General features: G+C 34.6%; 2 protein-coding genes across 2 annotated transcripts; both read right to left on the bottom strand.

The window, feature by feature from the left end:
* Window positions 1-4,495: 4,495 nt before the first annotated feature.
* Window positions 4,496-11,737, bottom strand: LOC124370131. Its single transcript, XM_046828422.1, has 3 exons — window positions 11,597-11,737; window positions 9,571-9,760; window positions 4,496-6,534 (listed from the first exon to the last, which is right to left on the bottom strand). The coding sequence occupies exons 1-3, from the start codon at window positions 11,735-11,737 to the stop codon at window positions 4,496-4,498; spliced, it is 2,370 nt and encodes a 789-aa protein (XP_046684378.1).
* Window positions 11,738-12,139: 402 nt separating this feature from the next.
* LOC124370125 (zinc finger MYM-type protein 5-like) lies at window positions 12,140-15,313 on the bottom strand. The gene is made up of 2 exons (XM_046828415.1): window positions 14,453-15,313; window positions 12,140-13,797 (listed from the first exon to the last, which is right to left on the bottom strand). Exons 1-2 carry the CDS (start codon window positions 14,839-14,841, stop codon window positions 13,116-13,118), a joined length of 1,071 nt encoding a protein of 356 aa, XP_046684371.1. The 5' UTR covers window positions 14,842-15,313; the 3' UTR covers window positions 12,140-13,115.
* Between the last annotated feature and the right edge of the window lie 418 nt (window positions 15,314-15,731).

Consider the following 15,731-nt stretch of genomic DNA (forward strand, 5'->3'; position numbering starts at 1 on the left):
AAAATTAATTGCATTCCTAATTAATATTTACGTACAACTCTTAATTAATCAATGTACCAACATATTTTGAATACTTATTAAAAATTGTGATTTGTTGTTACGTATGTGACAGGTTGTTTGTTACGTATGTGACAAGTATAACTAGAGTACCAAGAACACTATTTATGATAAAAATAACAACTTATTCTATCTAAAAGTGATATCCTTACAACTGAACTGAACCAACAAAATAGGTAAATGTTATCAATTCACATAGAAAACGTTACAATAAAACTTAAGTACTAAATTCACATATACTGTATATTAAGGTTCCTTATAACTATATCTACAATATTAATTTTTAAATAAGTTGGGTACACTTTTGTTCTAAGTAAAACTAACAGAACATAGTCACACTTCTTTAACATGTACAGTTTTTGAAAACTGATAAAGTACACGAACTCAACGGTTTTAATTTTAGGTTGTTCCAACACCCGAATAATGTCTTTAGTAGCCACGAACCTTTCATCATTTTCATCAATTTTAAACAGTGTAGTATCCTCCCCATACTTTCTCAAGAAAGTGACTACAATATCTTCATTTACTTTGCTCTGGCAAACTGCTATGTAGCGAAATTCTTTCATTTATTACTTAATAATTTCACTAATACAAAGTTACCAGGATTTTTGTGTTGGACATTTCTATCAGTGTTTGATAATGGGCTCTTCATCTGTCTCCATCTTGCATTTTCCAGTACTCTCATACTTATCATCATCAGATTCATCACTGTAAGCATCTTCATAGTGTAGCCGTCATCGGGTTGACAGTTTTGTAGCGTCATATTCTTCATTCTTAATGTCAACTTTAAGCATGAGTGATTTTGATGTCCTGCTAATCAGTATCTTGTGATCACTATATGCTAGAAAGTGGTGCATTGCTTGAATACCAGTTATTTGATGAATTTTACCCCATCTCTCCTCAAGATGTTTTCTATTATGATCTATTTCTTCCTTTGAAACAAACAATAGCCGAATTTCTTTGCATTTTTCCAATGCCACTCTGTAGAAATCTTCTGGGGGTATTAACAAAAGCTTTCCGACCCTTTACTGCTCTCCATACAATCCTCTTTACCATCCCTCCGATACCATCTACAGCCCCCTTCCCATGGCTGGAAGCAAAAAAATTCCAGTTCATTGCAATACCAAAGTCTTCCTCTGCAAAACAAATATTTGTCATAGTGTACCGGCTTTTAAATTGGCCGGCACAGTTATCAGAAAATATATGTAAATGTTTTACTTCTGGAGCTATTTGATTAATTTCTTTTACAAGAAATTTTATAAATGTCCAAACAGAGTTCTTACAATGCTTCAAATCATCACTAACACAAGCAAAACTATAAAATTTATTTTTATTTTTTGTACATAAATCAGTCTGGGAGGCTTTAAAATAAACAAATAAATAGATTAACTTGGTAGATAGGCTAGGTTAACTAACTTCCTAAGTTAATTCTTCTTCAAATTGACAATTTTTGTATCATAACTTAATGTGTCACATACGTAACATTTTGATGTGTCACATACGTAACACAGTTTACTTGCCAAAGAATAATATTTAAAATAAAATAAAAAATATCATATTAACAATCATTAACTTGACCTTACTTTTACAAAATGTTATCCATGTCAACATTCTAGATGAGATGCAGTTTAAACTTGTTCATGTTTCTTGTTACGTATGTGACACTATGACATACGTCAGAATTATTTGGAAATAAGGACTTGTTTACTTACCAAGTTTATTTAAATTCAGCTCAAGTTGATGTAAAATTTCCAAGCTTCCTCTCTCTAACCTCAAATCTGAGAAACACTTATACACTAGGTAAAATCAGCTGTTTTAAAAAACTAGATTATTGTTATTAGTAGACTTGTCACATCAACAGTCAACTTTAACCTAGAATAAAAATAAATATACGTCTTCTATTAAACTATTTTCTTTGGATTTGGTAAATTAAAGTATTTTACAACATAAATATGTCTTAAAAACTAACTTTAAATTTATTTCATTTTTTAACACTGAGGTGTCTGTTATAAAAGAATGGCTGAGTATATATTTACAACAAAACAATAACATTTACTTACCTTATTTTTCAAGGATAGACATGACTGCTTGTGAAACAAAGAAGACACGCACGTCATTGTTCTTGTTGCCATTAGTCAGTAATAATTTTATAATTTATTCCAAACACGTTTTTACTTTGAATAAATTTTGAACATGTATTAAATTAAATTGTTTTAGGCTTTAAAATGTTAATATGTATATAGAAGCTATATTTTATATGTAGGCCTCGATGAAATTAATTTTTTTTAATTGTATAAAATAACTAAATTCTTTATAAAGTACTCTTGAGCCGTGTAGTACTAACTGTTACTTCACAGGGTAGACATGTTTGATAGCATTTAAAATATGCTTGAATGGATCACTACCAATAATCATAATTTGTTATCGATACATATATTCTGAAAAATTATCGGCAATGCACTCACTTCTGACACTAGTTTTTAAAGATTTCTTTGTTTATAAAAGCATTTTGAGCCAATATCTGCATATTCATTGCCATTGTTCTTGTTGTCACTAGCCTTCTCCTAAACAATAATAGCTAGTAATAAGGTCATTAGTCTAAATAAAGAAAGCTGGCAATGATTATTTATGAATATCTATTGTTCAAATGTCATATTCTATAGGAACAATATAATCGATAATCCAATTGTGTTGGTGGCTGCTTATTATACTGTTGCCAAGAATAGACATTTGAGTTACTGTGTAAATTACACATAATTATGACAATCGGTTCTTGTTTTCTGCCTCACAAAAGGAATCTTTGTCAATGAGAAGATAACTCTGTCCCTATATACTTAACACATTGATCCCTATTTCTATAACAATGAATTTACTCAGTAACTGGCCATTTTTTTATTTAAAAAAAATGTTTTTTAAATCATGAAGACATTGTTTTAACCTAACATATTATAGGCTATATCAAATTAAAGAGGAGAACACACAGAACACTTTTATTTTCATTAAAAATACGATCATCCTACTCCAAATCATGCTCAGAATCTGACATATCACGTATCATGCGCACCGTTATTTTGTCTAAATGATCACTCATTTTACACAATGATCAAGAAAAATCAAACTTGTATCACTAAGAAACCAATCAAAATAAACTAAACCAACATTTATCACTTTATTCAGTAACAGTGGCACTTTGTTTATAAATAACAATGCTCGCATCATTGCGTTGTCAGTCAGTTACGTAACTAAGAGTTGTGCAATAGTTGAAAATAGAATTTTTACAGCTACACGACTTGTCATAAAAAGACGTATAAATATAAACAATATAACATAGGAAATAGTCTGAAACAAGTAAACCCGATTTTTTACCGAAAACCCAATCGTATAGAATTTAAGTACCGGAGCCTGAGATAGGTCGGGCTCCGTATACAACGGCATGCGTGCTAGCCCGACCTATACTCGGGCTCCGTATGCAATGTGTTAATAATGTAATTTTATTTGGGTCCCCGGTAAGAAAATCCAAAAATAATGACCTCTGATTAATACCAGAGTAGGCTACCTATTATGGTCATGATTCAATAATTAATGCCTCCTAGAGCATAAAATAACATGAATCAAGTTTTTTTTTGGTAGTAAAGAAAAAATGCAAAATAGGTGTTTGTTCGTCCAAGCCAACCACTGTTAATTTAGATTAGTGCAGATAGCTCACTTAGTATACTCGCTGTCGCTGTTCGAGTGAACTGGATTCCATGCCAGGTCTAAGGGTTAAACTAGCTAGTATAGTTAAATTTAGATTGTTTATTTCTGAGTTTAGACATACAAAAAATGTATTTAGATACAACCAAGTTTTACAATAACTAAGAATGAAAAAAGGTATGGTAAATGCCTACTTCAGCCACTTAATATTTTTTTTTTTAAGGAATGGGTACTTTGGTATTATCCAGAGGCCACTGTATTTTATGTTTTTCACTATAAAAAATATTGTATTAAAAAGAACAGTCTTATTTAACTTATTTTAAAATTTACTAGTCATAAAAAGTAAAACTGTTAGGGGAGACCCGGGCAAAGTGGCCACTCTAAGGGTTTTTTATTTATTATTTATTCAAAATTAAATTTGTTAAAATAAATATTATGTGAGTATATTACATATTTAGTTACCTATCTATTGGTATAACTGAGAAACACTATAAGTATCACCTTTGTATTAAAAAATTTTTTTTCAATTTACTGCAAAATGGCCACTTTACCCACAGGGGTAGGGCAAAGTGGCCATATGTGGCAACTTTGCCCGTTGTTGTGATAAAGAGCAAACATAATTATATCAAGATCATAAATTTATTACAAAGTATTATTGGACTACCTAATATAAAACTGGAGTAAAGAATATAAGAAATTGGCAAAAAATTAAATTGGCCTAAATAATTCAGTTTAGGTTTTCTTCTTAATGGCAATGTTCGCACAAGAAGCCGTCGTCCTCCTCCTCACAACCTGCACAAGCTTCGTGGGCCCAGCGGTGGCATTCAGAGCATCTTACCCATCCTTCACAATCCTTTGAACAGGAATACAGTTCACTGCAGTAGAGACAATCAGCGTCACTTACATCACTGTCAGAGTTTTCTTCAAATTGTAGTTGACGTTTCACTTTTACTCCACACTTCCTTTTTTTATTTCCCTGTTCTGATTTGCTTGATACTGCGACTGTGGATTTTCTTTTGGACGAAACCTTTCCTTTTTCTTCTTTCTCCCTTTTCTTTTGTGTCTTCAAAGTCCTTCTCATCTCCTTTTCCCTTTCTTTTTCTTCTTTTTCCTTTTTTGCTTGTTCTAACTCCAATTTATATGGGCTTGAGGTCAATACAGCAGCGGTTCCTTTTTTCCTGTTTGTCTTCTTAACAGCTTTTGTTTTAGGTAAAGGAATTATATCCTTTGGACTTACAGCAAAGGAAGGTCCTATTAGTGAGCTGGAAGAAGGCCCAGGTTGTGAACTGGAAGAAGGCCCAGGTTGTGGACTGGAAGAAGGCTCAGGTTGTGGACTGGAAGAAGGCCCAGGTTTTGAACTGGAAGGAGGACCTTGTTGTGGCTTGGAAGTTGGTCTTGGTTGCAGTAGGATTTCTTCTCCAGGTTCAGATTGAACTTCTTGATCTTCAAACGGTAGGCATATACCTTCTTGAGGTGATTCAAGTACGGGGTCTTCAGTTTGACATGTTTCACGCTCTTGTTGAACAGGTCTGAACTGTTGAGGAAGCACATCGGTGCATTCGGCAGCAACGTAATCAGCTTCTGTGAAAACATCTTGGTTTAGTGGCACAATGCCACACTTGCGAAATCCGTTTATAGCTGTGGCTGGAGTTGCTGCCTTTAAAAAAGCTTCTCCAAGAAGTCGGCCCACTTGAAACTGGGTCACAACCCTTCCAGGATTGTTTTTTAGAAATTTTTCAATAGCTTGAACATAGAATGTATTGAACGGACCCATAAACGAGACATCTAAAGGCTGCATTTTGTGCGTACAATGTGGCGGTAAACAAACAACGGTTGTATGGCTCTCCCTTGCCTTTTCAATAAATGCCAGGTTCTTTGCATGGGTTGAATGACCGTCTAAGATTAACAAGACTGGGTCGGAAGCTGACGGTTTGGCATGAGTCAGAAAATGCTCAAACCACTGAAGAAAAATCTCGCTTTGCATCCATCCAGATGGGTGACAGACAACCATAGTTCCTGGTGGAGCACCATCTTGAAGTTCTGCTTTCATCCTAAGTCTTGGAAAAATCACGAATGGCGGAATAAAGTACCCTCCAGCTGACATACACACAACAAAGGTTGATAGCTGACCTCTTTCAGCCGATGTCAATGTACCAACTTGACGCCTACCCTTAAGAGCAAGAATCTTGGAGCTCTTAGACTGAACAGTCATGAGACCTGTTTCGTCAACATTGAAAACCCTGTGCGCAGGGTGGAATTGCTTCTCTTGAACATCCTTAAGGATATTAAAAAACCTTGTCACATTATGTTTATTAAATGCCTGAGCCCTTGCTGCAGAAGTCTGCTCTGGTTTCCTTAAACTAATTTCGGGGTGCCGATCTCTGAATCCAGCAACCCAGTCTAAGCCAGCCAATTTTTTTTCACGGTTAAAATTGTTTGGAATGCCATTTTGTACAGCTAGGTTGTACGCTAATGACCGCAAATCTAAAATGGTGACTCCAAAGAATCGGACCTCTAGATCTAATACGTGTCGCACCAATTCTGCTTCTTGTTCTTCTGTGAACACAGGTCGGTATTTTCCTAGTACCTTTTTGTTGCTTTTTGCATCGACATTCTTATCAAGGACCCTCCTCTTTAGAGTGTTTCTAGGAACAGAGAAAATTTTTGCAGCAGTTGAATACGCCATTCCATCATTTTTAACAGCTTCAATAGCTCTCTGCATCGCAGCTGCATCCCATGATTGCTGCTGGGTTTTCCTCACGTATTTGTAAACCATTTCCAAATCTAAAACAAAAAATCTAAGTTGGCTTCCTAGTATATGAAATTATATCAATATAAGTATTAATTTTGCTTTTTTTTGTTGCTCTCTTACAATGTTTAGTAGGCATTATAAAAGTGTTACATAGGTTACTAGGCATATAATTAAAATTTAAATATATTATACTAAGTTAGGTATATAATAATAATATGTTGCCTGTTACTGTCATGCCTATTAAATATTTAAATCAGATATATAGACGTAAAACAGCCTATAATGTGGGTAAAATAATAGTAAACTCTTGTTTAATCTATAACATATTATTATTAAGCAATGTACATTGCTAACTACGATATTCAATAACACTATGTAATATAATATTGTTAAATATAAAAGGTTTTATAACACAGCCATTCTTTAATACACTTTAACGGTTTTGCACGAAATCAAATCCGATAACATTTATTTAATTACAAAAATTAGAATTTACATACTATACTTCAGAGTAGCATAACATTAAGAGAATAATAATAATGGATTGTATGAATATCCCAATAGAAACAATCACGGGCAAAGTGGACATCTTGGCCACTTTGCCCACTTGCCTGAATGGCCATTTTGCCCTAAGCGACGCCATTAATTTGGATCGCTCTACAACAAAATCAACTGAACCTATAAACTCAACTGAAACATAAAACTAAGGGTAAATGTATACGTTTCTTAAGCAATGTGCTTGATAAACCTCGGGGAATCAAAATATAAATACAAAAAATATAGTATTAAGTACATACCTTAGATCACCAGTAGGAAAAATCACTGTTTTCTTCATAAAATCTGCAAACACAAACAATCGGCTTCCACACTTTCTCAGAACACGTGTAACGGGCTGCAACGTAAGTGACCTGACTGCCGCTAGGTAGCAGCACCTTACAGACAAAATAACCCCTACTGACCACTTTGCCCGTGCTGGCCGCTTTGCCCGTGTCTCCCCTACCATATTCTTTTCCCAAAAGGAAGCGAGAATTGAGTTAAATGCATCGTCACCAGTTGCCACTACTCCAAATCGCCACATGTATTCTGGCAATAAAAAACTTTCCTCTTCAGTTTGAGGTAAATCCCCAGAGGCAAAGATAATTATTCACGATGAAATTATAAATTAACACGACAATCAATGTAAACAAAAATTAAATATATGAAAGTGACAGGTGATTCGTGCGTCTAGGCCTATTTGGAGGCTATTTGGCGATAAGTATGACTCATCGGGTGTTTTTCAATTCATTATGAAACAAGGAAAGCACTAGTAGTATATAATGACTTTTCATATAATTTTGGTCTGTAAAGAAAACTCGTCCAAAAATAATGGTCTCCGATTAATTCTAAAGTACCAGAAAATGTTTCAAATTAAATAAAAAACGACATAAAACAATTAAATTTTGTAAAGTCTGGCAATTAAAAAAAATTGTAATAGGCATTAGTATTTGAATGGGCTAACTAATAGTAATGCCTCTAGCCATCACCAGCTTTCAGAGCTGCCCTGCGCTGATGTACCATCATTCCTCTAGATAGTACCAATCAGTAAAATATAAAATTCCAAAAGGCTGATGCGTGAGAACTGGAAATAATACAAACTAACCTAACTTTATTATTCTATGTAACAGAATAATGGCCGCTACTATGTAAAAGTACACAAACAATTTAAATTTTTCTTACATAAGTGAACAATTCCAATTAAAATATAAATTGTACACACAAGATGGACAGTGTGTAAAACCATATTACTCCTGTGTTGGTAAGGTGTTATTTTTGTTTTTAAGAGCTATAGAACTATTATGTACTATACATATTATCAGGATTTTGTATAAACCAAATTTCTTGATCTCTTTTTGCACTTAACAAAATATCTCTATCACTGAAGTTAACGGTTTGAGTTGACAATCAAAATTTCAGCATTATTAATGCGTTCTATCTGTATCCTTCTGAACAAAACTATGTATGGTTTTAGGGAGGTGGAAATCACAAATAACATTTTGTGGTTTGATTTGTGTACTGTGCTTCTTGTTAGCTCTAATTTTCAGTGTTATCTTTTCCAAATAGCTTATCTGAGTATTCCATTGTGAGAAGAGCTAAGTCACCAACAAACATCCTGTACAGTAGCCTTCACTGCCTTGTGGATAACATTGGCTTCCATTACTCAACTTACTTGCTTATGTGTTTGAACGTGATTACATGACCAGTTAAAATATTAGGAAATTAGTGATATCCTTTTTATTTGGTCGTTGTGTATGTTTAGAATGAGAGTACGATTTCATTGTGTATTATTTTCAACCCATTAGCTCATAGTTTGTCATATGAGCCTCTACAGGCCTGAAAGTAGCAATTCATTTAGGTGAAAATGTAAGCGTTTAGTTATACTGTAATAACTTTTTTTGTTTACATTAGAGCAATGAAATTTGAAACATTGTTATATAAAGTTTAAAGAAACAAAATGCTTTATTTCAGAACGTGTAAAAAACCAAGTCTTTTTTTTTAAAGTGAAACATTTGAAACTGTTTGTTTAACATTGTTTTTAATAGCCAATAATGTTTTTAAACATGAAATAATAATGAGCAGTATATCAAAAAATAAAAAAAAAGCCAAATTAAATACTTAATCACTGTTTTTTAATTGTTTTACAAAAAGTTTGCAACTATATCCTCTTCAGACCCGAGCCTTTATTGATGAAGAAAAAATTGTCATATTTTTAGACTTATAGGCATTGATTATGACCAAAAAATGTTTTTTTTTAAATTTTACCTTTTTTGATTTAAAAAATAAAATTTGTGCACATTGGGTCTTTATACCATCCGGTTACATTTAAATTCAAAATTAATACAAATTTACCTCATTTTGTTATTGTAGGAAATTAAAACACAGAAAAGGTTTCAAATGTTTTATTTTATTCACAAAGTTATGTAAGCTTAACCATTTCTATATTCTATGAAATTCTAGAAAGCAATTTCTCTCTTTTGAAACACAGAGGAAAACTTGACAACGAAGACACTTGATTCTTGACCTAGCCTTACAGCCTGGATTCCTGCAACGCGGGGCTGAAGAAAGATCCATCGCCTGAGGAAGATGCAGCGCCTGTTTGATTCGAATTTCTCGAGGAGGTAGTGACATATTTCCAGGCCGGCCTGCGAGCTTTTTACGAGGAGGTTGCTCGTCATCTGAGTCTTTCGTATCTGCAGATGGGTTTACACCAAGAAGTAGAAGCTGTGAAAGGCGCATTTTGAAAAAATGCATGTCCATTACATCTTTTTTCGGAGTGTGTCTAGCTTGTTGGTCATCCTTGTAAGTTATCCAACTATTGACACATGCCATGTCCAAAAAGTGCTCCATGAAGCGTACAGGCCACTTGTTAGTTCTGTGGTAGGACCGGTAGTGAGCTAACATCCTATTGTGTAAGCAGGGGTGCCCAGCCCCCCCAAGGGCAATGGCGCATGCCCCCCCCAATCCAAGTGTAATGCCCCCCCCCCCCCCAAAGTACCCCAATACCCAACCCTGTAGTTTTTAACATTAGTCAGTGTATGACAATAAAATTCACATCTTACATTCTAATCTTCCAAAGGACATCATTTACCTTTGGTCTTGTGAGGAATTCTTTCTGTTTTCATTATTGTAAAAAATATATACCACTGTTTATTATCTTTTTTAGAATAGAAATAAAGTATCTTTTTGAATTTTGATATAATTTTTGACACTAACAGTGCACCCGTTCTTTGTACGGGAGGACTAAAAAGTAGTAAACAATTATTATAGTTTTTTAATATTTATATGTTTATCAAAGTACTAGATTACATCAGGAATAGCTACATGACAAATATTTTAATAGGATATTAAAAGGTCAGTAAGGGAGGCTTTGCCTTTTAAATGTTAAGGTTACTTATAAAAAGTTGAATAATAATATCATTGATAATTCTTTATTGCAAAAGAATATTGCATAGCAACTTTGGTAAACATTCATACAATTTTGGAACGTTTATAAAAAGTTAGATTCCAGCCAAAAAACCAAAAAAGGATTGAAAAAGAATTGAAGAACTGAAGGTTAAGGTTATCAAAGGTTAAGGCAATGAAATAATAGCACTTCAATCTTCAATGTATATGTCATTTTAAACACTTTTATTTATAAGTAATTATACTGTAGTTCCAATAGCAATTATAGTCACTAGTCTAGTATGTTGCTGTCATGAAAACAATGAGATACAATTTACAGCTGATCATACAATACAATCCAAATAGTACAACATATTATAATCCAAATAGTGTTGTAAATTTTATTTCATAAAACGGCATGTATTAAAAAGTTTAATAAATGTATTAATTTAATTTTGTATCTATTATGGTGGAGGCATCATGTTTAACAATAACCAGAGTTTTCACAAGTGAATGGAATAAACATAGCTGTAAATTAATATATAATGTTGGCAAGTTTTGGTATTCTAAATTATTATAAATTGGAACAGGTTGTTACTGATGTTGTGTTGTAGGTTGTATTTACTTTTACATTACAAGAGTAAATAACAAAAATCTAACAAAATGTATCATTAAATGGTTTGATTTTTGGAACAAAGATATCATCTGAACAAGTACATTTTGTAAATTCTATCTACTAATACCAATAACAATAACAACTTTTACAAAAAAGAAAAAAAGTAATAAAACATTACAATAGTTACTTGATTACTGTGTGGTAAATAGGGTGTAAATTTGAAAGGTTGAAATTGGCTTCATTTGATACTTTTCTTAAATTTTTGACAAAAGAAGTTTTTTTCTTTGCACACTTGAAAGTGCAAACCTGTTGATGATTTCTTCATTTGAGATCTGTTTTAGAATTTCTTTCTCGCAAGAAAGAATGAGCAAGCTTGAAAGCCAACTATCCCCCATGGTGCTTCTTAGACGATTCTTAACTATCTTCAACCGACTCATAGTTCTCTCAGCAGAACAACTTGTGACTGGCAGAGACAACAGTATCCTATAAAGTATACTGAGATGAGGGAATCCTGATAGATTCAATAGGCACCTGTATGGTCTAATAAATCCTCTTTTCACCCAGTCGTCAACATTTTTCTTTTTCTTGAACTTGTCAGTCACTGTAACGTCCTCCTGTTCTTCATCTTCATCATGGCCAGAACTTAAACTATCCTCGGGGTTAGCAGTACTGGTTCTCTCTGATTTCTTCTTCTCAGACATGACATCAGAAATATCTATGTCCAAGTGAGTAGCTTTGTAAACATCAATGAAGATGTCTAGTTCATCTACAATTCATTCCTTGTTTAGATTGTAGTATTCACAAAGATTCTCAATTGAAGATGGATTACATTTTAGGCCTTTTTTCTTATCATCTACCATCTTCAAAATTCCATCATGAGAAAAATATCCCATCTGCGACACCATAGCCAGAGAACTTTCTGGAAATCTGTCATTTAGCTGGTTGTAGAGAGAGTCTAGAACGTTGAAATAAATATCAACCTTTACTTTCTTAATAGGGTCTTCTATGCATTCCTCAATTGCCAACTCGTCCATGAATCTTTTCCTTTTTCTGATTCGTTGTCTGGTGGGTAAAGAAATGTGTTCTTCAGCAAAGGAAGTAATGCCACTTTCAATCTTTTCCCACGCCGAATCTTGGCGCATGAACGCCAGTTTTTCCTGTGTTTCTTTAATAACTTTTGGGACTATATTGTAATCAATGGTAGGTGACTGAAAACAAATTGTTATGGGAGACAATATTTTGAACAAAGAAGATGCTATGTATATTGTGCTTATATTTTCAAAATCTGTCATTTGCTTTAGGAGGCCTATTGCTTTGTCTTTGGCGTTGTTGTCAGAATTCTTGTCAGTCGACAAATCTTGCAATGTATCTCTTATTGTTTCAAAACAACTCACAATGGTTTGAAGGGCGTCAGTTTTACTCGACCAACGAGTAGTCTGTACTCTTTTTAAGCGTCTCTTGCTTCTTTTTTCCCCCTTTTCTAGATTTTCGAGCAAAAGGTGGTGTCTCCTGTGGCCTGACATGAAAACATACAAATCTTCCAAGAATGAAAACAAATTCCTCATTTGACAGCATATATCAAGGGACTGCTCTACAACAAGGGCGAACCTGTGAGAGCAGCACCATACATAAAAAGCTTTAGGGTTTTCTTTTGTGACTAGTGATTTGAGACCTTTGAACTGCCCTCTCATGTTCCCTGCACCGTCCATACTCTGGCCCACTATACCTTTGGGATCAAGGTTTAGGGCTGTTAAGCATTTCTTTAGCTCTCTAAACAACATTTCCCCGGATGTATCCCCACTTGTAAAAACCTTGACCAAGCGCTCTTTTGGTTTTACGTTTGATATTGTAGTTTGTTGTGTATCATCCATGTGTTCAATGTAGCGAACTATGATAGTGGTACATTCTTTTTTACTCACATCCTGGGTAGAGTCTAGTATAATCGAATAAATGTTGGTTAAAGTCACACTTGTTACAATTTTATTAACTACCACGTCACTCATTGTATTGATAAGATCAAAAATATTCCTGTAACTCAAGAAATTAGATCCCAGTCTTACATTCTCAGCCCTTGCTCTATCAATTTTTTTCAAGATAAACTCTCGCATCTGGGCTATATTTTCCTATAAGTCTAAATAACCCTAACAGCTTTCCTTCTAAAACATCGTTTTTGCGAAAGGCAATCATTTCCTCACTCAAGTAACTACAACAATCAATGACAACTGACAGGACTTCTCGGTTTTGGTCAACTGCTCTGTTACATTGTTGAGCAAGGCTCGAATCTATTCTCTTTTGTGAGATCCATTGAATTCTGGCAACCTCTGCAGATATATGATTTTTGGAAGTCTCGTGGAGTAAAAAATCTCTTTCTCCTCTATGCTCTGTCCACCCTCTGTAGCCGGTTGTTCCCCATACAGACCGTTCAGTTGGAAGTGCAAATAGTGTGCAAGGCAAACAAAATACAGCGTCCTTTTTTTTACTGTACACTAGCCACTTCCTAGGTTTCACACTGTTATTGGGCAATATACAATTTTTCCACAGAGGATTAAATTTTCTTCCACCCGTTGAAGGAAATTCTATTGATGATAAGTCTTGATTTTCCAAATTTAGAGCCTCATTTATGTCTTCAGGAGAGAGCTTGAGGTTAGCATATGAAGCTGGATCACTGTGATCTTCATTAGATGAAATATCCGAGTCTGGTTCATCTACATCACTTGTTCCAAAATTGTCAGGTTCCTGTTCTTCCAGTTCTTGGTTTGATCTACAAATATGTACAAAATTTGTTTAGTCTGTGAGAAGTTATTAAGCCCTAAGCTAATAGGTTTTAAAATTCTCAAAAAATGGTAGGCCTATTGCCTATAACTTCCAACATATGCCTGAAGAAAATTAACCCTTCTATGCACGCCAATTCTATGCTCTACCCGTCGATAGATAAACAACCAAGAAGCTTCTGAACTCTAACGGGACTTTGGCGAACTACAACAATATTCAGACAGTGAAGAACGTCAAGAATGTTGTACACGGTTATATTTGTATTCAGTATTTGGGTCAAACTATTTGGGTACATAACTATTAGGCCTATGTTATAACCTAACCTAACTCCACAGAGTGCTGAACAGTACCAAAATACCTATAACAGTGAATACGGCAGAACCAAATCAGACTTTGGTTTGACTCCTCAGAATACAAGCTTGGGTAAGTTAGGCTATACCATACATTTTACAAGATATTATGTTTTTAGGTAGGTTGGATACATAAAGGCTTAGTATTCGTGTTAATCGCGTTTGCCTCTATAAAACAATATAACAGCCTGCGCCCTGCGCCTAGGCCTAGACATATTAAAATTTTGACTAAGTAAAAAACGGTTTTTTGCCCCTTAGGTTTACATTAGTTAGTTATTACAAAGTTAGGCCTACCTTTGTGTTTCTAGTTCAGAGTCTGTGACTTCTAGTAGTGGTAGAGTAATTGCATCAGTCTCGATCTCGCTGGTAGATTTATCTTGGAAACTTTCTGATGTTGGCTCAAAAACATCTTCATCTTGGTCTTGGGTAGGCCTACTCGTCAAAGTATGAGGGATGTCATCCAGGGATGTAGATTGGCTTGGGCTTGGGTCTGGAACGTATTTTTGCCATGGGCCGTTGTCGACTTTTATTTCAACCACTTTATAATTGATTTTTAAATTGTTCTTAAACTTGTAACTATGTTTCTTCTTACAGTGATCCAACCATTTGTCTTTGCGATGGATCGTGTTGCACATCACTTCTAGGCATTTAAATTTGTACAACGTTTTTGCTCTCTTAGGCATCTTTAGTTTTAGTTATGAACAAATCACAAATCTACAACATAACATAAGACATACCATACGCATAACAAATACACGCACATTCAACCTTCATTAACGTCCGTATCCGAGCTTCTTCAAACGAGACAGTTTTGTTCTGTTGCAATAGGTACTCAAACTCAAAACTCACGACTCACATTCACATCAGTACATCACTAACGGCTGTGATGTGACTGTGACAGACAGCAGACGGCAGACAAGACAGTGTTGCCAGTTGAGCCACTGCCAACCTAATCGCCCTAAACAAATAAAATATTTCTCTTAAGGATTTACACGGAGATCCTGGAGTTAGTTTAAACGGCGGAATAATATTTAGCTATGGCAATTTCGATCTTGAATCTTGATGATATGGTTAAATGATTAATCAGTACTTTTAACTTAACTGTTGAGTATAATTCTCATTTCTCTGGTTATCGTCATGGTTTAAAATGTTAACATAAAATAAAATCATGCCGCCCCCAAAAAATTTTGATGGCGCAAATTGCGCCATGTCCCCCCCCCCTTCTGGGCACCCCTGTGTGTAAGTCCACCCCACCCATGTTGAGATTGTACTGGCTAACAATTTCGGGCATTTGTACTTGTATGTATTGTATTCTCTGTCAGCCCTGGAGTATCTTCTTGCTGGAGTGAATGGTTCTGCACCATGTCGAGTTGAGGCTAATGTTATTACTTTATTGTCTACCCACGTCAAAGCAAGGACTTTTTCATCATCTCGTATTTTTATGTCACATGAACCTCTTCCTTCAGCAGAGAGTTTAGCGTCTGATTTGAAGTTTGGGAGCCTGTTTTTCATTGTTGTGCCAGTTCCTGAGATCCCTTTGGCTCTCAAAGCTTCAAGTAATGCTAAGTCAGTA

The sequence above is a fragment of the Homalodisca vitripennis genome, unplaced genomic scaffold (assembly GCF_021130785.1).
Source record: "Homalodisca vitripennis isolate AUS2020 unplaced genomic scaffold, UT_GWSS_2.1 ScUCBcl_20;HRSCAF=552, whole genome shotgun sequence".
In the NCBI taxonomy this organism is placed as follows: domain Eukaryota; kingdom Metazoa; phylum Arthropoda; class Insecta; order Hemiptera; family Cicadellidae; genus Homalodisca; species Homalodisca vitripennis.